Source organism: Phyllobates terribilis, unplaced genomic scaffold, assembly GCF_046119375.1.
Source record: "Phyllobates terribilis strain yellow unplaced genomic scaffold, ASM4611937v1 Scaffold_9__5_contigs__length_417890890, whole genome shotgun sequence".
NCBI lineage: Eukaryota > Metazoa > Chordata > Amphibia > Anura > Dendrobatidae > Phyllobates > Phyllobates terribilis.
This window is the reverse complement of record NW_027362769.1, coordinates 118,095,916-118,122,928: the sequence shown is the minus strand read 5'-3', so window position 1 is coordinate 118,122,928 and position 27,013 is coordinate 118,095,916. Positions and strand designations below refer to the sequence as shown.

The following is a 27,013-nucleotide window of genomic DNA, read 5'->3' as shown; positions in this document are numbered from 1 at the left end:
ATCGCGGCGTTTTCGCCGCCATTGACTTGCATTGAATCGCTTAATATCCGCATCACTACATGTGCACATGCGGATAACATGCAGATATTAAGTGATTCAATGTGCGGATGGTACGAGGGTCTGGAGAAGAGGAGACTCTCCTCCGGACCCGGGTACCATAGAACCTGTAAAAAAAAAGAATTAAAATAAAAAATATACATTATACGCACCTTCTGATGGCCCTCGGTCTCCTTATCTGATGCGTCCTGGCTCCCCGGCAGCTCGCGATGGTCTAAAAGGACCTGCTATGACGTTATTTAGTCATGTGATGGGTCACGCGACCGCTGACGTCGGCGGTCGAGTGACCTGTCACATGACTAAATGACGTCATGGAAGGTCCTCTTACACAACTGCGAGACACCGGGAAGACCGAACGCATGAGATAAGGAGACCGGGGTCCATTGGAAGATGAGTATATGTTTTTTTTTATTTTTTACCATTTTTATTCTTTTTTTTAACTAACTTGGTCACACTATATAAAATCCATGCCGGTTGCATGGATTTATATAGTGTGACCAAGTTGTCAAGCACTTTCCAGGTGATGCTAAAATCGCTTGGAAAGCGCTTGACAACCAGCATGCGAAATCGCATGTGCAAAACGCTTCACTTCCGCTTGTCCCTGGCAGGAAAAACACATGTACAATCCGCATGTACAATCCGCATGTACAATCCGCATGCGTTTTTTCTGCCAGGGAGATGCAGAAACGCTCAAAAAAAATCCGGAGCATTTCTGCATCGTGGGCACATAGCCTAACAGGGGATTAGTCAACAATCAATCTTGTTTGTTAGCTGATCGCATTTTCTACGTTGTTTGTCTGCAGCACATGTATCTGTATAAAAGGAGATGAGACAATACACATTGTATCGATGACAAGCTATCACTGATCGACTTTTAATACCGGTGATCAGCGCTCGTTCTGAATAGTAATCGGCCCTTGTAAATGTAAATGGAGCTTAATTGACTATTTTATATCAACCAGACAAAAAAAAACTGAGATTGAGCTCTTCAATCCCTATAGATACAAATAAAGTGAAATACGTACAACTTTGCCCTTGTCTGGGTCATAAAACCGCTCAAGAAGCTGCACACTGGTACTCTTTCCACATCCACTACTTCCTACAAATGCAAGCGTCTGTCCAGGCTTCACCGAAACATTGAGGCCATTCAGCACCTGGATATCGGGACGGGTCGGGTACGTGAACTTGCAGTCAATAAAGTCAATGCTTCCTTTAAAGTCATTCTGAAATAGGAATACAAATTACATTTTGTGAGTGTTTACAAAACCAACGGATTGCGAGATTTAGGTCACGTTCACACGTTCAGTATTTGGTCAGTATTTTACATCAGTATTTGTAAGCCAAAACCAGGAGTGGGTGATAAATACAGAAGTGGTGACGTGTTTCTATTATACTTTTCCTCTGATTGTTCCACTCCTGATTTTGGCTTATAAATACTGATGTAAAATACTGACTAAATACTGAACGTGTGAACATGGCTTCAAAGTGAGTCTTGGACATGATACTTTCAAAAGTCCTTTATTACAGTGGCGAGGAGGAACGTGACACTTCGCGCCTCGCCAGATTTATTAAGAGGCGTGCACCTTTTAATGAATCGGATGCCTCACACTCCACCCCGCTACCTCATCAACACCAGTGTGAAAAATATGTCATGAGTCATGAAGTATTTACAATATGATGCACATGAGATCAGGAAAAAGTATTTGCAGATTTACGTTCCCGACATTATACTGATTCAAAATGTGTTGAAAATGTAAATGTCATGTGAAAGCTGGAACCGTAGAATTAGGTGTTCCCGGTGTTAAAAATTTTGTTTCACAGGGCAGACCTGTGTGAATTCTGCATGTGACCGCACCGATCCTGATTATAGCATTAAAGGCAACGTTTCCCTTTGTAATTATTCACTAGGAAAAAAACTTTTAAACTGAATGCTCCCTTAAATTCCAAACGTCAAAAGAATAATTAATATGCTTTTCATCCATATATTGTGACAAATCTGTGCCTTCTTTATAACGCAGCTAATAATGGCACTTACCCATTTTTCTCCTTCATCTTTATAGACGCATATATTGGGTACACGATCCACCAATTTAAAGAAACGGGCGGCGGATATTTTAGCTTTGGCATAGTCTGGAGTATAAGATGATGCTCTTCCCAAGGCAGTCCCACTGGTCACAATAGCAGATATCACCCTGAAATTATATAAAATAAGGGTAAATTGATTTACTGATTGCACAGATGGCACCTATGTCCTCTTTGTGTTTAGAGCAGTAGTGAACATGTGCGACCACCCCTCCATGCACTGTCTACAGAAGTGGTGGTCGCACATGGACACTACCACTCCATTTACACAGGAGAATCTAGGATCTCCTTTTTATGATTAGGTGTTAGTTTCATCAGCCGGACTCCCAGTAATCATATATTTATCACTTATCCTGTAGATGGGTATCAATAATTATCTATGGGATTCTCTGGTGCCAGGAGTGGACGGTCATGTCACCTCATGTATGCGATTTGCACACTTCCAGCTACATTCTGACTAGACTTTGTCCAGCCTCGCTCAATACACTTGCATTGAGCAAGACTGAGCATGTCTATTCGGTATGTGACCGCATGTATGCATATCACATACTGGCGGTCATGCGCCCGTCGCTCCCGGCACGGAGAATCCTCACAGTGCACAGTGCGCGCGATGTGAGGATTCACAAGTCTGCAGTCACATAAAGTGACTGCATATTTGTAGCCTAAAGTTGGACAACACCATTAAGGTTTGTTTATATATAGTCAGTTAAAAACAGCCCTGTGTATGGACTATTAAAAAACAGGACACTTGTATGTCAGGTAAAACAACAAGCAACTTAAAACTATCAAGGTGCATGTGAGCTAATGTTGATTAATCCTATTTTATTTTGATATAATTATGGATCACTGTGAGCACTGATATCATCTCACTTTATAGATGTATTACAAAATGACTGCTGCATTCCTTGCCTCAGCTTTTATACAGGTTCTGATAGCCCCACCCGATTAGCTGTGCTATACCATGTGATGTGATATCGGAAAGGCATTTTTAGGAAGCATGACTGGTCATGCCTGAGTTTATTGTAAGCTTTCTCTGGCTGATGCAGTCTTCTGCCATGTGTAAAATGGCAGCAGTCATATTAGATTGGTCACGCAAATCAAATTGCAAATTGTTCCAATTTTCCGAGTTCAGCTAATTGTTGAAAATTCGACACGGATTTGATTTGCATCAAATCGGTTCTCTTATTTGTAGTTATTGAGATATTACTAGGACAAATGTACTCTCCCTTTCAATGAAAAAAGGCATTTGTACTAAATGCAAAACTCTTGAGCCAATCTCAGGCACCCGAACATCCCTTAGTAAACACCTCTTTGGTCTTGGAGTCTTTGAGAACCACTGGACATAGACATCAGAAGGTAGAGATGAACCTTTCGTAGTTTACTGAACTGAGCAATAAACGTGAGTGCTATGTAATACCTAAACACAAAGCTGTAGTGTAGTTTTTCCACTTCTACCAGGTATCCTCCATATCTGTAGGAGACTGAATTGGCGATGAAAACAATGCACTGCGCAAAACCGAAGCACAATCCATAGACATTGGCTTTTTTGATGGCTGATTGGTAGGGTTCCTCCAGCTGCTCTTCATACATTTCTATAAATTTTTTTTCTTTGGCAATTCCAGCAATTGTTCTAATGTTTCCAAGAGCCTCACTAGAAATCTGGAGAAAAATATTTTAAGACATTAACATTATATTTGCATTATTTGGATACCTGTTGCATTCAAGTATTAAAGAGACACTTCCATTGAAGTTGAATATGCCTAGTGAAGGGCCTTTGGGCGTGGTGCTTGACACAGGAAGTCTCTCATTGGTGTTTTTTGAATTCCTGTACCATGCTCTGCCCACTCGGGTCCTAGAATAGGCATAACACTGGATCAATGTTGCCAAATAGTTTCCCTCATATGTAAGGAGTGAAAGTTTAAGTCAGTAATGTAGTTTGGTGCTAAGTATCACAATGTCATGTAACGGTGAATGGTAAATTCTAAAGTTTATGTTATGTAGTACGAACACACACACTGCTTTACAAATACACAATGGATCGGGATATCTTTATAAACCATGTTATAGGTGGGCAAAAAAAGAACTCTTCAAGATGCTGTTCATATTGGAAGTATGGCTTCCATTCATAACACAGCTATGATGGATCTGCTCTTAAATGGATCCTCATGATTTTTGATGAATTCTATTGACTTAAAATCAAGTCTACCAGGTTTGTCTTAGGATTCCTCAATTAGTTATGGTCTCACTGTTCATCACTATTAGGCTAGGGTCACACAAGCGTATTTTCACTCATACGATAGAATTGGGCCAATTATGTTTATCACACTCTGATCAAACTTCGAAGATGAAAAAAGAATTCCTCCATTTCCTCCATTCTGTCAGTCCGTAAAAATTGGACTGCACTCAGATGTCATCTGAGGGCAGCCCAGTTTTTTTCAAAGGACTCATTGACTTGTATGGCAGAGTGTGATCCAATAATTGAATCCAACTAGAGTATACAGAGATTTTTTCCTTCGACCGAGCAAAAATTGAACATGTGTACAGCCCCATAAATGTTTTGTCACATCGAACTCAGACTGAAAATACGGTCATGTGCACAAGCTCTTAAAAATAAAATTTTGTTTGCTTAAGTAGATTTACCCTTCCGGCGGCTTCCATCGCTTGTTTATCTTGGTTAGCGAATCCAGTAAGCATTCTAGCTTGCAGGGCTCCTGATAATGCCAGGAAAGGCAGGAAACACATGATCACCAAACTCAGCTTCCAGCTGAAGTAGAACGCAATGATGATAGCTACACCAATGTTGGTGAGAGAGTTGACAATCATGCCGATCTGTGATCCAGTAGCCTGTAATTAATAGGAAATGATTATGATTATTATGATTTATAGCATACAGTTGATTGATTACATTTCTTAGTTTACATTAGGAAATCATCAGTACGACACGTTCCATTAGTCTATCTCTTATGTATATACAGTACAGACCAAAAGTTTAAAAGTTTGGACACACCTTCTCATTTAAAGATTTTTCTCTATTTTCTTGACTATGAAAATTGTACATTCACACTGAAGGCATCAAAACTATTAATTATCACATGTGGAATTATATACTTAACAAAAAAGTGTGGAACAACTGAAAATATGTCTTATATTCTAGGTTCTTCAAAGTAGCCAATGACCCCAAACACACCTCCAGGCTGTGTAAGGGCTATTTGACCAAGTAGGAGAGTGATGGGGTGCTACGCCAGATGACCTGGCCTCCACAGTCACCAGCCTGAACCCAATCGAGATGGTTTGGGGTGAGCTGGACCGCAGAGTGAAGGCAAAAGGGCCAACAAGTGCTAAGCATCTCTGGGAACTCTGCGACGCTCACAGCCGTCCCTGGGAAATGGGGTACTCGGAGCCGGGTCAGATGTTGGGGGGAACAGTCGTGGCCTGGACCCGCTCCGTGCCCAGGGCCGTCACACAAAAACAGATGATGTAATGGGCTATCCGGGTTGAGTGGTTGCTATCGACTATGCCACCTGTGGTACCTGGTGAAGGCCACCAGCGCTGCTGCAGTCTTCTAAGGCGGGATGTCGTGGCAGCCGTCATTGATACTACTCTCCACAGGCGGAGCAGGGCCTCAGGGCAGAGACAGGGATGGAGGGGGTTGTAGTATAGGAGTTCTGGTGCTACGTGGTGCAGTGCAGAAATAAAGAGTCCGGAGGCCATAGGGGTAGACTTCCAGGTTTTTTTTTACTCACGGTGGAGAGAACAGCTGCAAGGCTTCTCCCTGCTCCTCGCGGAGTTCTGTGGTCACCAGAGACGGGGGTCCGACAACCTCCAAGGAATTCGAGTGCTCAATCATGACCCCGCAACAGAGTGTTCCTAGACTTCAGACCGAGTCCTTTCCTGTCTGTGTGTGCAGATAGGCCGGGTCTCCCTCTGGACTACGCTCAGAAAAAGGGTACGGGTGGCAGCTCCGCTCCTTCCGTTACCCGGTGGGATCCTCAGGGCCTGCCGGGCTTCCCTGACTAGGACGTAGAGTAGCTAAGTCAGATGTCGGGGGCCGGTACCCCTCTTGCAGCCGGAATCCCTCTGACTAGGCCAGAATAGCGAGGACAGGTGGCGTATACAGCTCTGTCTGCATCCCCCTGGGATGCTTTTGCGGTGGAGCTACACTCCTAAGCTCTGGGCCTTCTTGGTTATGGTCCTTGACCGGGTTGAGACATACGTTAACTCCAAACTGCCCCTCGACTCAAGGCCAGGGTATGAGGGCCGCGTCTCCATCCGCTGCAGGTTCACCCAGAAGCCACGTTCAGGGATGGAGATCACAATCAAAGAACCATGAGCCCAAGATGGCTGTTTATTAAATATGAAATATTAAGTGTAAACTAGATGTGTGTCCTCCACCCTCACCCACTAAATGGTTCCGCCTATCTTTTGGTTCCCCAGTCTCCCATTTTCCACTCTAGTGCCTACTAGCCCCCTCTGGTGGGAAAAGTGTGGTGTTGGATGTGGAGGTGGGGTCCTGACCATTGCACCGTTCTTACCTCGAAGGAGGAACACCACACCCCATTGAAGAGGTGCAGCATCCCTGTGGCGGTCGAACCCCCAGGGGCGCCACAACTCCTTCAAGATTGTTGGAAGACCATTTCCAGTGACTACCTCTTGAAGCTCATCAAGAGAATGCCAAGAGTGTGCAAAGCAGTCATCAAAGCAAAAGGTGGCTACTTTGAAGAACCTAGAATATTAGACATATTTTCAGTTGTTTCACACTTTTTTGTTAAGTATATAATTCCACATGTGTTAGTTCATAGTTTTGATGCCTTCAGTGTGAATGTACAATTTTCATAGTCATGAAAATACAGAAAAATCTTTAAATGAGAAGGTGTGTCCAAACTTTTGGTCTGTACTGTACGTGATGACATTTATTCAGTTCTATTCTATTTTTCTGGTTTTTAATAAAGTGAAAGTTTAAATAATTAATTACGTTCAAGGTGTTCAGCCTTACAATCATGATAAAATCAGGATGAATCGATTTAGTACTTGTATAAAATATTCTTATGGGTAGAAATCTCATAGCATTTTTTGATATTTTAAAATTAATTTCCAAGTTGACTCTTGTCTCTTCAAGGGGTTGTCCTCACTGATAGGATTGGTCATTAGTGATAAGTAGTGATGAGCGAGTATGTTTTGTTAACCCTTTCACCGAGTATGCTCGGGCGAGCACCGAGTAGTTACAGCTGCTCGGTGTTATGTTTGAATCACTCCCGTGTGCATGATTTGCGATGGTTTGACAGCTTTAATACATGTGAGGAATGTGTAAGAAATAGACATTTCTCACATATATTAAAGCTGTCAAACCATCGCAAATCATGCACACGGGAGTGATTCAAACATAACACCGAGCAGCTGTAACTACTCGGTGCTCGCCCGACCATACTCGGCCAAAAGGTTAACAAAGCATACTCGCTCATCACTAGTGATGAGCGCAAGTGCTTGTTACTCGGGTATGCACAGAGTATGGCGGGTGCTCGAGTGTGATGTTTGAGTCTCTGCGGCCGCATGTTTCGCAGCTGTTAAACAGTCACAAAACATACAGGGATTGCCCTTTTTTTTCAGGCAATTCCCGTATGTTTTGTGCCTGTCGAACAGCCTCGAAACATGTGGCCGCAGAGACTCGAACATGTCACTCGAGCACCCGCTATACTCTGTGTATACCCGAGCACCCTAGGCAAACTTGAGTAATGAGCACTTGCGCTCATCACTAGTGTGCATCAATTTCAGATAAGTGGGTCGGGGGTTCTGACACCTTGTACCCCAAACGATCAACTGCTACCAACTCCGAAGACAGTCGGATCTAAGAAGTGAACTGAACTGAACCATACAGCGTGTAGTGGCCATTACCAAAAACTGCAGCTTAGCTACTATTCGCTGTAATCCAGTTGATCTGCAGTTCTCTGCAGTGGCAACCACACAACTGAGCTGTATTATTCTACTCCGTTCACTTTTTAGATTCCTACCCGGGTGTCTAAGAATTAGAGATTAGCAAATCAATTTACGGTATAATGAATTTAATTTGTGATAATTTTCACATGTAAAGCACCATGGAATGAATGGCGCTATAATAATAAATAATAATATTAATAATAATATTTTCACACAAAAAAATTCATTTTGCAGGTAAGATAAAAAAAAAATCATTTTTCCTCATTTTTTCTTACGTCACCTCCAACGCTGCTTTGGGTCTTCTATTATTCCATTTCTCCATTTTGACAAGGAGGCCAATCTGAGGCTAGTGATTCACCTTAATGCCGGAATGGAGCGATGGAAAAACAGAATACCGGGAAGCTTTATCAGAAGCTGCGACAGAGGCGGTGTAAGGACTGGTGAGTATTTTTTATTTTTTAACTCCTTTCCTCCCCTCTTAGATTCCAGGGCAGTTTCGATATAGAAGTAATTTATTTATTTGGATCAATTCTTATATTCTGGATGAATTAAAATGGAATTTCGGGAGACTCACTCATGTCTAGTAAAGACACGCCATCAATATCATTAGTCCAGAAAACCCCTTTAAAGCCAAATCCACAAAAATTTATCACACTGATGGTCATACATTAATGGGGTTGACTTATGACTTGATAGGACATATGGACATCATAGAAAGGGGTCTTCTGCACAGGACCCCTTTTATACAAGCAACTCACATTTTGGCAGGCTGGAGAATCCCTTGTGTTACATAGATTAATTGAACGGACCATATATTTGGTGGATGAATTCTGAATGGGGTTATATCTGATTCTTTGATTATTCCAATTTAATTTTTTTTTTTCAATTATGGCAAAAAGTACTGCGATTTTGATGAAAATATGTTTAGTTCCAATAGTGCTTTAAGGCTGGAGACAACATATTTCTGCATACATCAGCCATCTATCTCTCCAGAGCTCAGTCCAATTTTCAGGAAATGCGACACTTTTTGTCACTTATGAGAAATCTTTTCTGTTTGATTGAAAGACGTTCCCCTCATTTCTCTTAAAAATAAGATATTAATTTGCTCTTCATGTAAATGCTTAAACCCTAAAGACCAATTATTCACAGAAATGTCAAACAGATTGTTTTCAGTGACTGTAGGATCCGGAAAAGCTGCGTCTACAGAAGGATAGGTGGCATTTATCAACGGTAAATTGACAGCCGGAAGGAAAAAAAAAAGGCTTAGTGTAAACTTATATGGGCTGGCAAACAGGATTGGCCAAACCGCTCTCGCAGAACAAATCTGTCCACATTGCAAATAATTATCAGGACAAGAATAACACGCTCTCTCTGACTATTCAAGTATTGAAAAATTGTGACATTTACTTTTTCCATTTTTGTGGCAAAATTGGCAAAACTGATCAAATTGTCTGGAAAATATAAATGTTTGTGGATCAGATCATAAATGGGATCTCAAGTTAAACATATAAGATGATGGCCTGAAAGCTTAACTCCTTCATGAACAGAGCATTTTCCGTTTTTGCGTTTTCGTTTTTTGCTCCCCTTCTTACCAGAGCCAGAACTTTTTTATTTTCTGGTCAATATGGCCATGTGAGGGCTTATTTTTTTGCAGGGCGAGTGGAACTTTTGAACGACATTACTGGTTTTACCATATTGTGTACTGGAAAACAGGAAAAAAATTCCAAGTGCGGTGAAATTGCAAAAAAAAGTGCAATACCACAGTTGTTTTTTTTTTTTTTTTACCACGTTCACTGAATCCTAAAACTGACCTGCCATTATTATTCTCCAGGTCGTTATGACTATATAGACACCAAACATGTATAGGTTCTTTTTTATATAAGCGGTGAAAAAAAATTCAAAGTTTGCTTTTAAAAAAAAAAAAAAAAAAAAAAAAAAAATAAATAAATAAAAGTGCGATTTTCCGAGACCTGTAGCGTCTCCATTTTTCATGATCTGGGGCTGGATGAGGGCTTATTTTTTGTTGCGTGCCGAGCTGACGTTTTTATTAATACAATTTTGCGGTAGATCCGATGTTTTGATCGCCTGTTATTGCATTTTATTGCAATGTTGCGGCGACCAAAAAAATGTAATTCTGGCGTTTCTAATTTTTTTCTCGTTAAGCCGTTTACCGATCGGATTAATTCTTTTTTTATACTGATAGAGCGGGTGATTCTAAATGCGGTGATACCAAATATTTGTATAAGTGTTTTTTTATTGTTTTATTTTGAATGGGGTGATGGGGGGTGATTTAAACTTTTATATATTTTTTTATTTTTTTAATATTTTTAAAAAACATTTTTTTACACTTTCTGCATGCTTCATAGGAGACTAGAAGCAGCAGTTGTCTGATTGCCTCTGTTACACACAGGCGATGAGCAGATCGCCTCTGTGTAGCAGATTTGCTCAATTGCTATGAGTGCCGACCACTGGGCGACGCTCATATGAATCTGGCCCTGACAACCACAGGGGTCTCCTGCAGACCCTGGGTTGTCATGCTAACCCATCGGTGACCCGCGATCATGTGACGGGGTCACCGATGGGCGAGGTAAGTGATGCGCATCCGGTTTGCGCGAGTTAAATGCCACTGTCAGAGATTGACAGCGGCATTTAACTAGTTAACAGCCGCGGGTGGATCGCGATTCCACCCGCGGCTGTTGCGGGCACATGTCAGCTGTATAGATCAGCTGTCATGTGCCCAGAAAAGTGGGGGGCTCAGCACCAGAGCCCGCGCTGAAGCGGAGGTTGAGACTTGGTGCATACTATTACATTTCACATCATAAAGGGGTTAAATTTGACCTGTCACCGGGTTTCATGAAACAAACTGTGTACATTCATACATGTCTGAATATCTGTATACAGTGAAAGAAATAATTATTTGATCCCTTGCTGTTTTTGTAAGTTTGCCCACTGACAAAGACATGAACAGTCTATAAGGGTAGGTTAATTTTAACATTGAGAGAGAATATCCAAAAAAAATCAAGAAAATCACATTGTATAAATTAGATACATTTATTTGCCTTTTGCAGTGAGAAATAAGTATTTGATCCCTCTGGCAAACAACACTTAATACTTGGTGGCAAAACCCTTGTTGGCAAGCACAGCAGTCAGACGTTTCTTGTAGTTGATGATGAGGTTTGCGCACATGTCAGGAGGAATTTTGGTCCACTCCTCTTTGCATATCATCTCTAAATCATTCAGATTTTGAGGCTGTCGCTTGAAAACTCAGAGCTTCAACTCCCTCCATAAGTTTTCTATGGGATTAAGGTCTGGAGACTGGCTAGGCCACTCCTTGACCTTAATGTGCTTCTTTTTGAGCCACTCCTTTGTTGCCTTAGCTGTATGTTTTGGGTCATTGTCTTGCTGGAAGACTCAGCCATGACCCATTTTTAATGTCCTGGCGGAGGGAAGGAGGTTGTCACTCAGGATTTTACGGCACATGGCTCCATCCATTCTCTCATTGATGCAGTGAAGTAGTCCTGTTCCCTTAGCAGAGAAACACCCCCAAAACGTAATGTTTCCTCCTCCATGCTTGACAGTAGGGACGGAGTTCTTTGGGTCATAGGCAGCATTTCTCTTCCTCCAAACACGGCGAGTTGAGTTATTGCCAATGAGCTCAAGTTTTGTCTCATCTGACCACAGCACCTTCTCCCAATAACTCACAGAATCATCCAGGTGTTTGTTGGCAAACTTCAGAAGGGCCTGCACATGTGCCTTCTTGAGCAGGGGGACCTTGCGGGCACTGTAGGATTTTAAACCTTTAAGACGTAATGTGTTACCAATGGTTTTCTTGGTGACTGTGGTCCCAGCTGCCCTGAGATCATTAACAAGTTCCCCCCATGTAGTTTTAGGCTGATCTCTCACCTTCTTCATGATCAAGGATACCCCACAAGTTGAGATTTTGCATGGTGCCCCAGATTGATGTCGATTGACATTTTGTACTTCTTCCATTTTCTTACTATGGCACCAACAGTTGTCTCCTTCTCCCCCAGCGTCTTACTTATGGTGTTGTAGCCCATTCCAGCTTTGTGCAGGTCTATGATCTTGTCCCTGACATCCTTAGAAAGCTCTTTGGTCTTGCCCATGTTGTAGAGGTTAGAGTCTGACTGATTAATTGAGTCTGTGGACAGGAGTCTTTTATACAGGTGACTATGTAAGACAGCTGTCTATGTAAGACAGCTGTCTATGTAAGACAACAAGTTGATTAGGAACATCTAACTGGTCTGTAGGAGCCAGAACTCATAATGGTTTGTAGGGGATCAAATACTTATTTCTCACTGCAAAATGCAAATAAATTTATCTAATTTATACAATGTGATTTTCTTGATTTTTTTTGGATATTCTATCTCTCAATGTTAAAATTAACCTACCCTTAAAATTATAGACTGTTCATATCTTTGTCAGTGGGCAAACTTACAAAAACAGCAAGGGAGCAAATACTTATTTCCTTCACTGTATATATATTTGGATGATAATTTTATGAGTCCAGCTATGAAAATATATAGCTTGAGTCCAAGTGTATTCAGCTCCTGCCTGACTGTTAGCCTCAGCTTATACTGAGCAGTGAGAGATATCAGCAGGAGCAGGGAGGAGGGACACTGAGGAATTATCAATCAAGATAAGAGGGTGGATTTTGTTTTTTAAAAAGGATTATACAGCCATTCTGACATGGATTTTCACAGTAACTACATTAGCCTCATCAGGCCAAAGAGATTTATTTAGTAATTTATGCAGTTTATATGGTGAAATCTGGTGACAGATCCGCTTTAAACTGCCACCAATGGTCTTTAATTGGCTTTGCTTATTCACCTCTGTATAAATTTAAATCTAATACAGCTGCCATAGGATTCTATGGGGCCACAGCGTGCCTACCTTTGTTTGTGGTTCAATCGAGGGGGCATTAGAGTAATTTCTACTCCAGTAAGACTGTGCCGTATAGAGACTACAACAGTAATAAAGGTATTGCCTAGGGAAAATCACAAACTCCATGCACATGGCCAAGGTAGAACCTGTCAACATGTATAGGATGTGGACTGTCTTACCCTGTTCCTTCCCCTGAAGACAACAACCACAATGTGTGTATAGTGTCATGCGGTTTTATATGTAATAGTGATATGTATCTCATATAAAGTTTTAATGTATTATGTGAGTAATGTATAAGTACAGGATGAGCCTAGGATTAGCTTAGAATAGCATAAGTCCGGTTTAGATAGTAAGTGGTTTAGCAACAGCATAGGATATAGTATAAGGACAATAGGTTTAGTCTATATGATAGAAAATTATAGGAAATAGTTAATGATAGAACAAGAAAAGTGGGTGGGAACTAGTGATGATAAAAAGGGGGGCACTTCTTGGTAGTGCAGGAGTTAGGAGGAGTGAGTGAAGTGCAGTACCAAGAACAAGTTCTGGTGCGGTGGGCTGCTAGGGACAGCATGGGTCAATCGTTCAAGGCACTGAGAGGCCAAACTGAAATCCATGATGGACATTCCTGTAACTTGTGGAGCCTAGGGCTCGGGCCAGATACCAAGGAGCTGGCCTGGTCTTCTGACATCTTGAGGTTGGTGGACATGGAATGACATGGGGGGGCAGGTGGTCGGTCCTGGGTGCACTGCTGAAGTGGATAGGAAATCACTGAGGCTGACAGAGTCAGTCGACTTGGGGTTAGTCCAGGATGAGCGAGTGACAGGACTAAAGACGTGTTGTACTCAGGAGGAAGGAAACGTGAATTGCTGTGCCCTATTACACATGTCACTACCTGATGAGCTTGTACTGACCAGTAAACGTTTGCCTGTTATAAAGAACTTGTTGTCCCCTGAATTGTGTGCGGCAGCTGAGGACGGAAGCCTGGAGACAGCAGAGGCCTGCGGCCTACAAGTGAGTGTAATGCACCCAACACCCTACAATGCCAGAGCTCAACCGGACAGCAGCTCGGTCATGACAACCACTCTGCAGCACTTTACATAGGGACCGATCAATTTGACTTTGATTATTTGCACAGGTCAGAATAGAACATGGAACAAGGCATAAATATAGTGGTTGTGTTTGTTGCCGTCTCACCCAGACCATGGAGCCAAAAGAAGACCAAATGGAGAAGAAGACCAGTACAATGCACCCATGGTTATTCAAATATCCAGGAAAAATGCATTGCTGAAATCTCGGACTGCTTCCGGATTCCAGTTTCCAAAACCCAAATCAATGTGATTTCAATGTTATTTTTTTAATTTAGTAGGATTATCAAAAAATATTTTATTCATTACATACCCCTTGTACTTGTGATGCATCTGTTGCTAATCTTGTGGTTAGGGCTCCTGGGCTATTCTTAGGGTCATCAAACCAGCCAACCTCCTGCCCCATCATGGCGTGGAAGCCAATCTTACGGAGTCTTCTGGTGAGTAGTTCTCCTGACTTAGCAAATGTGTATCCCTAAAGAAAGATGAGAAATAGTGATGAGCGAGCACTAAAATGCTCGGGTACTCGTTGCTCGGGTCGAGCAAATTGGAATACTCGGGTGCTCGACCCGAGCAACGAGCCCAATGTAAGTCTATAGGAAACTCGAGCATTTTTCAGGCGGCTCCCCTCAGCCGTCTGCAGAGGGCCTAAAAATTGCCCAAATCGATGGGAACAGTGCTCAAATGACATGGGAACAGCATGGGGAAGACCCCTGGAAGCATTTCTGACTCCCAGATCACAGCTGTCAGCAACGTGGTCAGAGTATTAAGCCATTTTTATTGACTCACAATAAAACATACAAAAACAAAACCAAAATGGATTTTCCTGGGAAATATGTTAAGGAACATCCTTTCCAGGGTAATGACTTGTATATAAGGCAAAATAAATAACCAAAAACAAAAATACTCCTCCACAACTTGGGCTATGTTCACATGTAGCGCTTTTGATGCGTTTTTGCACTTTTGCATTGCTTTCAAGCAAGACAAATGCATTCACCAGGAAATGTCATTTTAACATTTTACAACCTTATCTGGCCATGTGGTGTGTGACACATCATCAGACACATGCATACAGTGCTGAAAAAGCATGGGAACAGCATGGGGAAGACCTCTGGAAGCATCTCTGACTCCCAGGTCACTACCTAAAAGTGTGTCCATCATAAATGATCCTTGGCGCACGCGAAGATGCCTCCCGCCATGCACCTGTCGTTGCAGACTTGCAACAATCACCGTCCACATCCTTGTCCTACTGCAGCGTTCAGTTGTCCCTACCCCATTCCTTGGAATGCAAGCGCAAGTATGCAGGCAGCCACCCACCCACCCACCCACAGGCGGCAACACTAAACTGCCAGATTTCTGGGCAACTCTTTGCACTTCAAGTATGGCCTTTTGAGCTCGTGGAGGCGGAAGCTTTTCACAACCTCATGCCGGTGGCGGCCCGGTGTCCATACTCGGTCCCCAACCGCCACTATATTTCCCGGTATCGCCTCCGACTTCCACAAGCACGGGTCCCACAACATTACCCGTGCCCTCCCCAGTGCACTTACTGAGAAGGACCGCCTAACCACAAACACATGGACAGTTGAATGTGGCCAAGGACGGTACGGAGCCAGTCCACAACTTTTTTTGCTGAGAGTTGTATTTAGCTCGGTGAAAGGACTGGCATAGAGGGAAACTGTATCTACCCTGCGTGTCATTTCTCCCAGGGAGTCCTCTAAAGCTGCTTGCACTTGAAATGTGGCCTGAACCCCACTAAGAATTTAAAGACACATAGAGCAGGGCCACAGTAACGATAAATTCCGTTTAGAAAGGAGAGAGTCTCCCATAGTGTTGGCCTATGCAGTGAATGCAAGGGCTGACAAAAATTTGGAGGCACTTTAATGACCCTTGGAAGAGACGTGGAGCAGGGCCTCATAAAAAAATGTTCTCATTAGAAAGGAGCGGGCCTCCTATACTTGTAATGCCCATGCACTAAGTGTATGGGCTGACAAACATTTATCCCTGGGGGGTATACATGAACATACTGTATAAAAAATTTTTTTTACAGGCATCATAAACACCCTTTAAAAAAATTAGGTGGGTGTTGCATCACGGACCACGGTCACCCTGGTGATATGGTGGTGGAGGATGAGGAGAAGGAGGAGGACAAGAGCAAATAGCCAAAATCAGCAAGCGTATACCCATGTGTGGGTGTGAAAAGGTGCATGGGAATACACCTCCCAAGAAAAGACACTGGATTTGAGTTTATGTTACGTTGCTATCATTCGGTGGTGTTGAGAAGTCTGGCCCAATCCAGCCCTTGTTCATTTTTATAAGAGTCAGCCTGTCAGCATTTTCAGTTGACAGGCGGATGCGCTTATCAGTTATAATTCCACCAGCGGCACTAAAAACCCGCTCTGATAAAATGAACTTTGACAGTGTTCCCCTGCCTCTGCTGAACTGAAGTTGTGTCTCTCTCGCCTGTACTCCTTGGTTGTCCAACGAAGTGTGCCCTCTGGCGCCAGCGTTTTCAGATGGGAATTTCTTTAATAGTTCTGCAACAAGGGCCTTCTGGTACAGCCCCATTTTTGTAGACCTGTCTGCCTCAGGAATAAGAGATAGAAAGTTCTCCTTGTAGCGTGGGTCTAGAAGTGTCACCAACCAGTAATGACTGTCACCCAAAATTTTGAGAACGCGAGGGTCATGGGAAAGGCAGCGTAAACTCAGACATGCATGCCAGACTACTAACAGGCAAGACTTCCGTGTCCTCACCAAAAGAATGACTGACCATGCTCTCCTCCTCCTCTCTGTCCTCTGGCCATCCACGCTGAACAGACGGTATGACAGTTGTGCAGGTAGTACCGTCTATAGTGCATCAAACTAGCTCCTGTCCTTCCTCCTCCTCCTCTTCCTCATTGTCACCCAATCCACGTTGGGATGAGATGAGGCTTGGCTGTGTGTAATCACCCTGTATGGTTCCTTGCTCCATCTCATCATGCTCCGCCTGCAATGCATCCTCTTTGATTGTGAGCAGAGAGCGTTTCAGAAGACAGAGTAGCGGGATGGTGACGCTAATTATGGCGTCATCGCCGCTCACCATCTTGGTGGAGTCCTCAAAGTTTTGGAGGATGGTACATATGTCTGACATCCATGTCCATTCCTGAGGTCTTATGTGTGGAGTCTGAACTGAATACCGACGGCCTTGTTGATGCTGGTACTCAACAACTGCTCTCTTCTGCTCACAAATCCTTCCCAACATCTGCAGTGTAGAGTTCCAACGCGTGGGGACATCACACACCAGTCTGTGAGCCAGAAGCTGCAAACGCTGCTGAAGCACAGCAAGGGCGGCGGAAGCTGTAGCTGACTTTCTAAAATGGCACACAGGCGGCATACTTTAACAAGCAGATCCGGCAGCTCCGGCAAGGATTTGAGAAACCGCTGAACAACGAGGTTAAGCACATGGGCCAGGCATGGTACGTGTGTGAGCTCGCCTCGCCTCAGAGCCGCCACCAGGTTCCGGCCATTGTCACACACGACCATGCCTGGCTGTAGGTTCAGCGGTGTGAGCTACAGATCTGCCTGCTCTTTCAGAGCTGTCCACAACTCTTCAGCATTGTGCAGTTTTTCAGCTAAGCATGTTAGCTTCAGCACAGCCTGTTGCCGCTTGGCCGAGGAAGTGCTGCAGTGCTTCCAGCTTGTGACTGATGTGGTCATTTCGGAGATGGAGGCTGAAGAGGAGGAGGAGGATGAGGTGCAGGAGCTGTAGACTGTGGGGGCAACCCTGATTGACCTAGGGTCCGCAATCCTTGGCGTCGGGAGGACGTGTTCCGTCCCAAGGTCCGACTGGGTCCCGGCTTCCACTATGTTAACCCAATGTGCCGTCAGCGAGATGTACCTCTCCTGCCCACAAGCACTTGTCCACGTGTCCGTGGTTAGGTGGACTTTACCGGTAACTGCGTTGTTGAGAGCATGGCTAATGTTTTAGGACATGTGCTTGTGTAATGCGGGGACGGCACACCGGGAGAAATAGTGGCAGCTGGGGACTGAGTATCAAGAGACGGCCGCCATCAGGTTGCGGAATGCTTCTGTCTCCACGAACCTAAAAGGCAACATTTCGAGTGCAAGCAATCGTGAAATGTGAGAATTTAGTAGTGTGGCTTGTGGGGCATTGGCTGCATATTTGCGCTTGCGTTCCAAGGACTGGGGTATGGACAACTGAACGCTGCACTGGGACAAGGACATGCTTCCTGATGCTGCTACTTGAGAGTGTGCAGCGACAGGTGCAGGGCAGGCGGCGTCTTCGCATGCACCATGGACAGGGGATTGGCTTGCATGCACAACAGCGTAAGAAGCAATGGTGCCACCCGCAGACACTGTTTCTGGACCCTGGGGTTCGGCCCACAAAGTCGGGTGCTTTGCTGCCATGTGCCTGGTCATGCTGGTGGTTGTCAGGCTGGTCGTTTTGCCACCCCTGCTGATGCTGGCCTGGCAGGTGGTGCAAATGGCCTTTTTGGGGTTATCGGCAGAGTCTTTAAAAAACAACCAGACTCGGGAAGACCTAGCAGTTGTACTGGCAACTTCCTTCGTGTTGGTGTTACAGGGAACGGTTGCCTGCCTTCTGTCTGCGTCCACCACACTGCTTCTTCCTGCCTGTTGGGGTGCTCTGCCTCCCTCCCCCTGTGTGCTGCAGTCCTCGCGCTGCATGTCCTCCTGCCAGGTTGGGTCAGTTACTATATCATCCACCACCTCGTCTTCCACTTCCGCACCCTGGTCCTTCTCCAGACTTTCTGGCAATTGTGTCTCATCATCGTCCACCTCTTGTGACACTTTCCCACCGTCGCCTTCGTGTGACCGTGGCTGCTCAAATATTTGGGCATCACTACATGCGATCTCCTCTTGCCCCGCTTCAAGTGGACCGGGCGAGAGGCCGAATCTATAAATGGAAAAGTGAACAGCTCTTCAGAGTGTCCAAGTGTGGGAACAGTTGTCTCTGGATACTCGGCATGGTGGGAGGAAAGAAGATCAGGGTGAGGAATATGCGGTCCAGACTCACGGCTTCTGAGACTTGACCGTGTGGAAGACAGGGTGGTGGTGGTGGTGGTTAAGTGACTGGAAGCATTATCCGCTATCCAACCAACAACCTTTTGACACTGCTCTGGGTTCAATAGTGGTGTGCTGCGGTCCCCTAGAAATTGAGACAGGAAGGTCAGGCGAGAAGATGTGGATGTTTGTTGTGGCACAATTTCAGCTTACCAACGGCCTTGTCCTCAGCCTCTGCATGCACCATCACCATCACGTCCAATTTCCCGTCCCTTGCCAAGTGCCTTGCTCATTTTAAATGGAGGACAGTATCTTCCACGCTCACTACAAATGACTGAGTTTGGAGCGAACTTATATGTGATCCGTGTGATGGAGAAAATACAGTTTTAAATACCTGGCCTGTAGGTAAGTAGTTTGAACAGCAAACTGCAGTGAATTGCTTCAATGACACACTAATGGAAATTTTTAATGGAGGCCAGAAATGTCAGTATTTTCTGACATTGTATATGTGATCAGTTTGATGGAGAAAACACAGTTTTAAATTGCTGGATTTCTAGCGCTCTAATATGGAAAGGACCTGGCTGTATTCTGCAGTGCCAACAATCAAATGGCGCAGAAAAAATTGTGTTCTCTGGATTGCTTTTTAAGCAAATAATGAGGATTAAGATCCAAAGAAAAGTATTCCTTGCCCCTGAGACCTGGGCCTTTGTATAGAAATATCTAACAGCAGCAGAAGGCAGAACTGGAATGGAGCCTCTTGTGCTATGTGCACTGCAGTCTTCTATGTACCCTGCCTGCCTATACACCCTGCCTGGCTGATATCTCTGCAGATGGATTAGTCCTCAGAAGGACTGTTGAGATGGATATGTGTAATGTACGGTTTTTCTCCCTACACTATCTAATACACAAGCAAATCTCTCCCGACGCAGCATTAGCTCTCCCTACACTGTCTGATCCGGAGTGACTGTGACGAGCATGGCGGCACCAGGTCTGATATAGACCTGATGATGCTGTGAGGCCAGCCAATCACTGTAATGCCCACAACCAACATGGCTACTGCATTACAGTGCATGGCAGGCAATCCCTGCATGTTCATTGGCTCTCTAAAGAGCGCCAAACATGCAGGGAGGGGACCCGACTTCCCGCCCGAGCAACCCGAAAATACTCGGCGAGCGCCGAGCATCTCGAGCAGTGAGATGCTCGGGCGAGCACCGAGCAGTAGCGAGCATGCTCGCTCATCACTAATGAGAAACAATCGCCCAATGGTCCAACCATGGTGTTCATTCCAAAATCGAAATAATACTTACCTGTAAGAACTGTGTCAGGAATGATACAACTCCAATGAGAACAAAAAGCACACAGATACCATTGATTTCATTCCTCTGCTGTTCCTCATCTGGTAGAGAGAACGTCTGTCAGAAAGGAAACACGTATCAGTACATAAGATACACGGAAAGATACATAGTCTCATGGAAAAATGAATAGATAGATGGATATAGAGATATATAGATCTATAGATAGATATGAGATAGATAGATAGATATATAGATATTCTTTACGGAAAAAAGACCCAAAAAACGACTGTGAGAATGATAAGAAAGTGAGAAGGTTCTTACTCCGAGAATCTGACTGAAGAGTAAGGCATACAGAGGGTTAACAGCGCCATTCACAGCAGCTCCAATGGAACCAATTAACATGTATGGCCACTCAGGAGCGTTGTATTTTAAGATTCGGGCAACTGGAGCCGGCTCAACATCATCATCATCATCATCGTTCACAATGCCCTTGGGTAAAGCATAGAATATTTATTTATATCATGGTATATTTTTATGTGCTGTACTAAACTTTTTTATATACAAATCTTACAATGAATCAAACAATGTACAAATGTAAAGTTTGACTGCAGAAAGACATGTTTTTTCCCTGACTCTGGCTAGTTGATAGAGATCTTGAATAAAAGTCCAATAATCCAAGATGCCCTAATAGTGTAATTCAACATTATTTTATAATCCAAACAATGTATTTATTACATGGGGACAATTAAATATTTTCAATTTATTTTTTACTTGTGTTTTTTTTTATTTTGTAGTCTTCCTTTTTATCTTGGTTTCATAGCAAAAATATTTTAAGGTGAAGTGTACGGACAATGATGTATGGTAAGCTTAAAGGACTTTCAAACTTTTGTCCAACAATTTTTCAAATGGATATTTTCATAGTTTCATAGTCTAAGGTTGAAGGTAGACTTAAAGGGGTTGTGCCACAAACGCTAGTTCATTTTAATCAATAGATCTTGGAATAATAATAACTTCCACAATTTGATGTATTTAAATAAAATGTTCCTGTGCTGAGATAATCTTATAAATGTGCCCCTGCTGTGTACTGTGTAATGGTCGTGTCTGACTGTGCAGGAACATGGTCTGATCATACCACAGCTCCTGGAGAGGAGAGGAAGCAAAAGAGTATACAGACATTACAGCACGGGATCACAGCTGATTCTCTCTTTGAGGTAAAACGTTGCTTAAAAACAGGCAGGGAAATGTTTTATTTATAAAAAGAATCAGCTGTGATCCCCTGCTGTAATGTCTGTATACTCTTTCGCTTCCTCCCCTGCCCAGGAGATGTGGTATGATCAGACCATGTTCCTGTACAGTCAGACACAGCCATTACACAGTACACAGCAGGGGCACATTTATAGGATTATCTCAGCACAGGAACATTTTATTTAAACACATCCAATTGTGGAAGTTATTATTATTATTCCAAGATCTATTGATTAAAATGTACTTTTGTTCATGGGAAAACCCATTTAAGTCCATCGAGTTCAACCTGTAGTCTAAAGTGTTGATCCAGATTTTGATTTTGAGAGCATCTCATTCCCAAGAGACAAAATAATCATCTTCTGTAAGGGTGACACTAAATAAAATAAAGGTTTTCCAAAGTGAACAACAGCTGAGCTGCAGTATATAGGTTTCCTGAGTGTATACGTCTGTATCGTGACAAGATGTTGAATGAAGATTTGTGAGCCATAACGATTTGATTTAGAAATAGGATGATTTTACCATTTCATTACTTACCTTCTTAGCTTTGCCTGTCTCATCATACTGAGATAAGGGCTGTAGAGCCTCGGCTGTGTCCTGTACTGTCAAAAATGGAGTGTCAGGGACTATGTTTGATAGCTGGGATCTTGAGCGATTACGAATAGAAGCACTGCAACATCAAAGGATATATGTGTTCAATGTACAGATTCACTTTAAAGAGCTAATTATGATGTTCCTCCATATCGTGGAAAATGATCCAACAATTTTCAATGAGAGTGATGTCACCTGTGCCCGGACCTGCCAATACGACTATGCAGACCTTTGCCTCTCATGATCACAGATTACAAACAAACCCAGTGGTGTACATAGAAATCACAGTGCCCCATAGCAAAAGTTCTAATTAGACCCCCCCCCCACACCCTCAAAAGATGTATATATTTATATATTTTTTTTACAATGATGGAGATTATAGATGAGTGACCCCGAATTTAAAAGTTGGGGCTTCGTATCGGACACTTAGTATCCAGTGCTAAACTCCGAACATGGACCTCTACCGGAAGTCCTTTTTAATGTTTGGAGTTCCGGGGGAAGTCCGGGGATGAGAGAGAGAGATCCAAAGTTCGGGTGCCCGCTCTTTTGAATGGGGTTCAGATTCAAGCTCGGGTACAGTTCTAGTACTCTAACCAAACTTTGGACTAAGGTTCAGGTCAGGTACAAGAACCCAAACTTCTACGGGTCCGCTCATCCCAAATGGAGATTATATATATCTGTTAGCAGTGTCGGACCGGGGTGTCTGGGGCCCACAGGAGGAATTGATCCTCAGGGCCCACCCTGCAGCAATATGCATATAACTGTTAGCCGATATCCCCATTATAGTGGAGCGTCGACTGTAAATCACAGGAGGCTCCTGCACATATACTGTGCACCACCATAACTGGGATGTAGAATTACGGTAGTTTGCATTAAAAGGGTTCTTTGGTTAAAACAAGTTATCACTGATCCATGGGATCCACAGGATCGGTGATCACTTATTGATCGTTTGAGTCCGAACATCGGAAAACGCAGCTATCGAAAGAATGGGGAAGTTTTATCCCTGACAGGACACTTATCCCCATTTCACAATGCAGAAGCAGGTGGGATGTCTGACCGCAGCTCCATTCATTCTCTTTGGGGCTTCCAGAAAAAAACACAAGAACAGCCACTGAGGGAATAAATGGATTACTGGTCAAGTCGAACATGAGCTCCAGTCTAATGGGGATAAAAGCTCCATATTCTACCAATCGGTGCGGGTCCCAGCAGTCAGACCCCCCCAATCAATAATTTATCACTTATCCTGTGGAGAGGTGATTATTTGTTTTCCCCAGAGAACCCCTGTAAGTGCATCTTATTCCAAGTATTTAATCACTAATGGAAATAAAGAATCTTCTCCTAATTAATATCAGAGAGAACAAATGACCGCCATACACAACACAATCCACTCTACCAACACCAATAGTACCACATACAAGGGAGAAATACTGCCACACCATGACCAGACCACATATTACCACCACATAGTGACCGAATAATACTACATACAAGGGAGAAATACCACTACACCATGACCAAGCCACATATTACCACCACATAGTGACCGAATAATACTACATACAAGGGAGAAATACCACCACACCATGACCAGACCACATATTACCACCACATAGTGACTGAATAATTCCACATACAAGGGAGAAATACCACCACACCATGACCAGACCACATATTAACACCACATAGTGACCGAAGAATACCACATGCAAGGGAGAAATACCACCACACCATGACCAGACCAGATATTAACAGCATATAGCGTCCGAATAATTCCCCATCATTTCTCTCTCCCACCTCCATCATTGCTCTCCCCCATCCCCATCATTGTTCTCCCCCTTCCTCCTCCATCATTGCTCTCTCCCATCCCCATCATTGCTCTCCCCCACCTTCTCCATCATTGCTCTCCCTCACCTTCTCTAACATTATCATATCTCCCCCACCTTCTGCATCATAGTCATATCTCCCCCACCTCCTCCATCATTGTCATATCTCCTCCATCATTGCCATATCTCCCCCACCTTCTACATCATCATTGCCATATCTCCCCCACCTCCTCCATCATCATTTCTATATCTCCCTCCATCACCTCCATCATTGTCATATGTCCCCCACCACCTCCTCCATCATTGCCATATCTCTCCCACCACCTCCTCCATCATCATTGCCATATCTCCCCCACCACCTCCTCCATCATCATTGCCATATCTCCCCCACCTCCTCCATCATCATTTCCATATCTCCCTCATCACCTCTATCATTGCCATATCTCCCCCCACCACCTCCTCCATCATTGCCATATCTCCCCCATCACCTCCATTATCATTGCCATATCTCCCCATACCTCCTCCGTCATCATTGCCGTATCTCTCCCACCTGCTCCATCATCATTGCCATATCCCCCACCTCCTCCATCACCAGTGCCATGTCATATCTCCCACCACCTCCTCCATCACCATGCCATGCATATCTACCCCTACTTCCTCCATCACCATGCCATGTATATCTCCCACCACCTTCTCCATCACCATGTCATGCATATCTCCCCCTACCTCCTCCATCACCATGCCATGCATATCTCTCCCACCTCCTACATCACCATGCCATGCATATCTCCCCCCACCTCCTCCATCATCATGCCATGCATATCTCCCCCTACCTCTTCCATCGCCATGCCATGCATATTTCCCCCCACCTCCTCCATCGCCATGCCATGCATATCTCCCCCCACTTCCCCCATTGCCATGCCATATCTTCCCCCACCTCCTCCATCATCATTGCCATGCCATATCTCCCCCCACCTCCTCCATCACCATGCCATATCTCCCCCCCCACATCCTCCATCACCATTGTCATGTCATATCTCCCCCCACCTCCCCCATTGCCATGCCATATTTCCCCCACCTCCCCATTGCTATGCCATATTTCCGCCACCTTCTCCATCACCATTGCTCTCCCTCATCTCCTCCATCCCTCATCTTCCCCCACCTCCTCCATCACCATTGCTCTCCCTCATCTCTCCCCACCTTCTCCAGCACCATTGCTCTCCCTCATCTCCCCCCACCTCCTTCTTCACCATTGCTCTCACTCTTCTCCCCCACCTCCTCCATCACCATTGCTCTCCCTCATCTCCCCCCACCTCCTCCTTCACCATTGCTCTCCCTCTTCTCCCCCCACCTCCTCCATCACCATTGGTCTCCCTGTTCTCCCCCACCTCTTCCATCACCATTGCTCTACCGAATCTCCCCCCACCTCCTTCATCACCATTTCTCTCCCTCTTCTCCCCCCACCTTCTCCAGCACCATTGCTCTCCCTCATCTCCCCACACTTCCTCCATCACCATTGCCCTCCCTCATCTCCCCCCACCTCCTCCTTCACCATTGCTCTCCCTCATCTCCCCCCACCATCACCATCCTCAAATTTTTAAAAAAGGTTTTTAATAAAAAATAAAAACATTTCTAATAAAAAATAAAAAACATTTCAAAAGTCTTAATAAACAGATGACTGTCAAATGGTCGCAGAACGCGTTTCTGCATGATGCACCTGATGAAGGCTTTTACGAGCAGAAAGGCATTGTGCGACCATTCGACAGTCATCTGTTTATTATGACTTTTGAAATGTTTTTATTTTTTATTAGAAATGTTTTCATTTTTTATTAAAAACCTTTTTTTAAAAAATCGACTGGGATTTGTGGTACTAGCATATACCCATGGATTTAATCAAGTTTCGGTACGGGGATCTTCATATATCCACACGGGAGTGCCTCCAGGATTACCATTTTCTCCTGGACTTGTCTTCGAAAGAGCTACATGTACATATAAATAGTTTTTGGGGTGAAATTCTGCCGACAGATTCCCCTTAAAAAGGGAATAGGCGTGGAGGTTCAGAAAATTCTTCCATGGTAAAAAAAAAAAAATTAGGAATAATTGGTCTATAGGTAAGCAAGATGCAGGGGTCATATGTTATTGAGATACAGATTATTTCATTTTTGTAGTCCGTAAATATGGAGATCCATGAGTTTGCAAAACGGTACGATATCTTTAACATAGACTATTGAAGATGATTCTTTTTTTTACTTTTGATCTATTACCTGAATAAAGTATACTTCAATAATATGTGTTTAATTTTTACAATTTTTGATTGTGATTTTAAAATAGTGTTGTAAATCTTTTGAATAGAAAGTTTAGATTTGAAAGGAATAATAAAGGTATCTACAAGGAGTTTGCATGTTCTCCCCGTGTTTGTGTGGGTTTCCTCGGGGTTCTCCGGTTTCCTCCCACACTCCAAAGACATACTGATAGGGAATTTACATTGTGAGCTCCAATGGGGACAATGATGATAATGCCTCTAAAGCGCTGTGGAATTAATGGCGCAATATAAGTGAGTAAAATAAATAATGAATCTTTATGATACACTATGTGGGTCTTATACCATTGTATAATTACACCTATTTTATATGACCTTTTTCTATATTCAATGATGGAACAATTCTTTCTTTTTCTTATAAGTTCTAGTGCTGGCATTAAGTGTCAGGCTTCAAGTGTACATTAAGTCACAGAAGAAAAATGACATATTAATAAAGTAAATGTAAAGCATTGAGCACCCCATACATTAATTACAACTCTGTTCATATAATTACATTAATCCACCATTACTTGTTATTCAAGAAGTCTGTGAACTTTACAAGCCGCTCATCTGCTAAACCTACCGTAAGCTTGACTGATAGCTGCCTCGTTTGAAGGATTGAACTTTCTCCAATTTGGGCTCCTCAAATTCTTTTTCTTGATCTTAAAAAAGAAAGAATAAAAAAAA

At 43.6% G+C, this 27,013-nt stretch overlaps 1 protein-coding gene across 2 annotated transcripts in view; it reads right to left on the bottom strand.

Annotated features, from left to right (window-relative positions):
* LOC141161742 (bile salt export pump-like) overlaps positions 1 to 27,013 on the bottom strand; it is a 151,975-nt gene that overhangs the window by 23,833 nt on the left and 101,129 nt on the right. For both annotated transcript variants that reach the window (XM_073647002.1, XM_073647003.1), the window contains 9 exons: positions 26,910 to 26,988; positions 22,151 to 22,283; positions 20,693 to 20,860; positions 20,384 to 20,488; positions 14,371 to 14,532; positions 4,780 to 4,983; positions 3,557 to 3,798; positions 2,093 to 2,249; positions 1,083 to 1,280 (listed from right to left, as the gene is read on the bottom strand). In XM_073647002.1, the coding sequence (XP_073503103.1) occupies positions 1,083 to 1,280; positions 2,093 to 2,249; positions 3,557 to 3,798; positions 4,780 to 4,983; positions 14,371 to 14,532; positions 20,384 to 20,488; positions 20,693 to 20,860; positions 22,151 to 22,283; positions 26,910 to 26,988 (1,448 nt within the window). The remainder of the gene's footprint in view (positions 1 to 1,082; positions 1,281 to 2,092; positions 2,250 to 3,556; positions 3,799 to 4,779; positions 4,984 to 14,370; positions 14,533 to 20,383; positions 20,489 to 20,692; positions 20,861 to 22,150; positions 22,284 to 26,909; positions 26,989 to 27,013) is intronic.